This window comes from Haliaeetus leucocephalus, unplaced genomic scaffold, assembly GCF_000737465.1.
Source record: "Haliaeetus leucocephalus isolate CR32 unplaced genomic scaffold, Haliaeetus_leucocephalus-4.0 Scaffold214, whole genome shotgun sequence".
NCBI classification, from domain to species: domain Eukaryota; kingdom Metazoa; phylum Chordata; class Aves; order Accipitriformes; family Accipitridae; genus Haliaeetus; species Haliaeetus leucocephalus.
The window spans coordinates 837,539-840,223 of NW_010972650.1; the positions used below are offsets into that span (position 1 = coordinate 837,539).

A 2,685-nucleotide genomic window follows, 5' to 3' on the forward strand; every position below is an offset into this window, starting at 1 on the left:
GGGGGGGGACATTTATATTACCATTTATAAATAGAAAAATAAAACTCTCAAGCAGGACAGGTTAGCGGTTAGCGCGGTTAGAGCCGGGCCCAGCGCAGTGTGCCCGTGCCCACGGCAGACACCCCGTCAAGCCGCCCTGTGGCACTGATCTGCGTGGGGTCGGGGACGGGGACAAAGCAGGTGATGGAGGGACAAACCCAGAGCTGGGGGAACGGGCAGGAACTGTTGCCAGGTGCTTGATGTTGGGCTGATTCGGCATCCCCTGGGCTGGATTTGGCGCCAGGGTAGGGTCCGGCGGTGCCCAGCCTCAACTCGACAGGCAGCAACCCCGGCCCCAGCCACAGTGGTTAATAAAGCAATAAATACAGGGGGAGCGTGCAGGGGTCCGGGGGTGTTGGGACCCGGCCAGGCACCCAGCAGTGCTGCGGGGGGGACTCTGGGACGAGGGAAGGGGCTGAGCCCAGGTCCCTGGGCCACCCCGTGACTCCCCATCCCAGGGACCCTGTCCCTACCACCCCACGCTCCTGGGCAGCGCTGAGCCAAGAGGCACCCCAACTTCCCCACGGGGCCAGGGGTGCCCCTGTCCCTCATCCCTGGGTCCAAGGGGGGGGGCCCGGGGCCAGAGCCCCCTGCTTCCAGTGTGCGGCATGATGTGCAGTGTGGCGACTGGGCGGGCCAGGGACCCCTATGCCTGCAGGGCCTCGTGGCCCAGCACACCCCCGGCCAGCCGGTAGAGCAGGCGGGAGTACCAGTGCATGCCAGCCTCCGGTGCCGTCCCGTTGCCCGCCTCGGCACGGGCAGGCAGCAGCGAGAGGAGCCCGTGGAAGAGGCGGAGGGGGGCGAAGGCGCGGTGGGCCCAGCGATGGCTCTCCAGGACGGCGTAGCAGGATGCCAGCACCCCATTGACCAGCAAGGTCCCGTGGGAGGTGAGGGGGGCGAAGACCCCCACGCCGTCCTCCCGCGAGACCCTTAGCACCCGTGCGGGGCGCAACCCCTGCCCGCCGGCCCCGTGGGCCAGTACTGCGTCGCCCGGTCGCACGCGGCGGGCGAAGACAGGCAGGAAGGCGGCTGTGCCGTTGGCCGCCCCGCGGGCCGCGAAGACTAGGTGGGACGGGGTGAGAAGCAGCCGGCGCGCCGGGCTGGCCGTCTCGATGGCCACGAAGGAAGTACGTTGGCCCAGGTCGCGGTCGAGGAAGAGCAGCACCTCGGTGGGCACCAGGCGCCCACCCGGCTCTGCGCCCAGCACCCAGTCGCCCTGGCGCAGGTCGGCCAGGCCCCGGCTCTCGCCGCTCTGCAACGTCACGGTGGCGTGGCCGGGGAAGCAGCCGCCGGTGCGGACGGCCAATGAGTTATCTGGGTGGATGGAGAAAGCCGTGGGTCCCCCGTCCCTGCCGGCCACCTCCATCGGCCATCACCTCCAGAGGGGAAACGGCCCAGTGCGGAGCAGCCCCCCTGAACCCCCAAACCACCCCCGGAACAAAGCGGGTATTTTCCGAAGCCCCCCCTGGTTCCTGTATGGTGCTCCCGGGGAGGCCAGTCGCTGCAGGGCCCCTTTGTCCGCCCCGCACTGACGCCCTTTGTTCAGGGCTGGGGACGGTGACATTTACGGCCACTTTCACTTTCTGTCGATTGTCACTTCTGGGCCGGATGGGGGCTGCCGGCCGGAGCGGCCACGGGGCTGGGGGCCACGGGCTGGGCCGCGGCCATCCGGACCGGCTTAACAATCCTTGCTGTGCCCCACACCGGGAGCTGAACCGCGAGGGTGGCTCCGGCTGGACAAAATTTGGAGGGGGAAGTATGTTTTTTGCCAATCTGGTGGCCGGAAAGGCCAGGGGGAGCTGGGCTGAGGCCAAACATAGGCTGAACCCATTGGAGCCAGACACCGGCCGGAGCAGGACTGCATCCCACATGGATCCGGGATGCCAAGGGGGAACAGAGGGAGCTGCGGGGCCACAGGCTGAGATGCTTTATGGGGATGGCAGCACCCCACCCCGACGGCAGCCCCCTCCCCGCGTGGTACCTGCTTTGACGGAGACGTGGACGTGCGCCTTGGATTCGTAGTAGACCCAGTCGAAGCCGGCCTCCACGGCCAGGCGTGCCAGCATGCCGTACTTGTGGCGGTCACGGTCGGAGGTGGTGATGTCCAGCGCCCGGCCCTCGTAGTGCAGCGAGTCGGGGAGGTGGTGCCCGTCCTCGTCCCAGCCCTCCGTCACCCGCAGCTTCACCCCCGGCCACATGTTCATCACCGCGATGGCCAGCGAATTCACCCGTTCCTTGCAGCGCTGAGGCGGGGGGACACACACCAGCACCGGTGTCACCCCCAGCCCCACTGCAGCACCAGGTCCCCTCCCAGGGGGGGATTCCTACACGCAGATGGATAGATGGACACTGGGCCTGCACAGGGCTTGGATGGAGCCCAAAGGAGCTGCTGGTGGGGGCAGATGGTGTGTGTCCCCCCCCAGGGCGCAGAGAGGGGCACGGCCGAGCTGCCCCCCCCCGCCGTGTGGGCGAAGGTTGAACGTTAACATGCCCCGGGGTCCTGTGGTGGAGCCGCCTCTCCGTGCAGGCAGCCGGGCAGAACGGGCAGGGGACCGAGACGGGGACCGGGACGGTGTCACCTTCCCCGTGGCCACGGCCATGACTGATTAACCCGGCGAGGGGGGCTGTGGGGCAGAGCTGGGGGTG

At 68.3% G+C, this 2,685-nt stretch overlaps 2 protein-coding genes across 2 annotated transcripts in view; both read right to left on the minus strand.

Annotated features, from left to right (window-relative positions):
- The window catches only part of RHEBL1 (Ras homolog enriched in brain like 1), a 2,114-nt gene extending 1,855 nt beyond the window's left edge, over window positions 1–259 (minus strand). The window contains exon 1 of the mRNA XM_010566577.1: window positions 214–259. Within this exon, the coding sequence (XP_010564879.1) occupies window positions 214–259 (46 nt within the window). The remainder of the gene's footprint in view (window positions 1–213) is intronic.
- A 426-nt stretch (window positions 260–685) lies between these two features.
- Window positions 686–2,685, minus strand: part of DHH (desert hedgehog) — a gene marked incomplete at its 5' end in the record, with an annotated part of 2,989 nt that continues 989 nt past the window's right edge. The window contains 2 exons of the mRNA XM_010566578.1: window positions 686–1,353; window positions 2,021–2,282. Of these exons, the coding sequence (XP_010564880.1) occupies window positions 686–1,353; window positions 2,021–2,282 (930 nt within the window). The remainder of the gene's footprint in view (window positions 1,354–2,020; window positions 2,283–2,685) is intronic.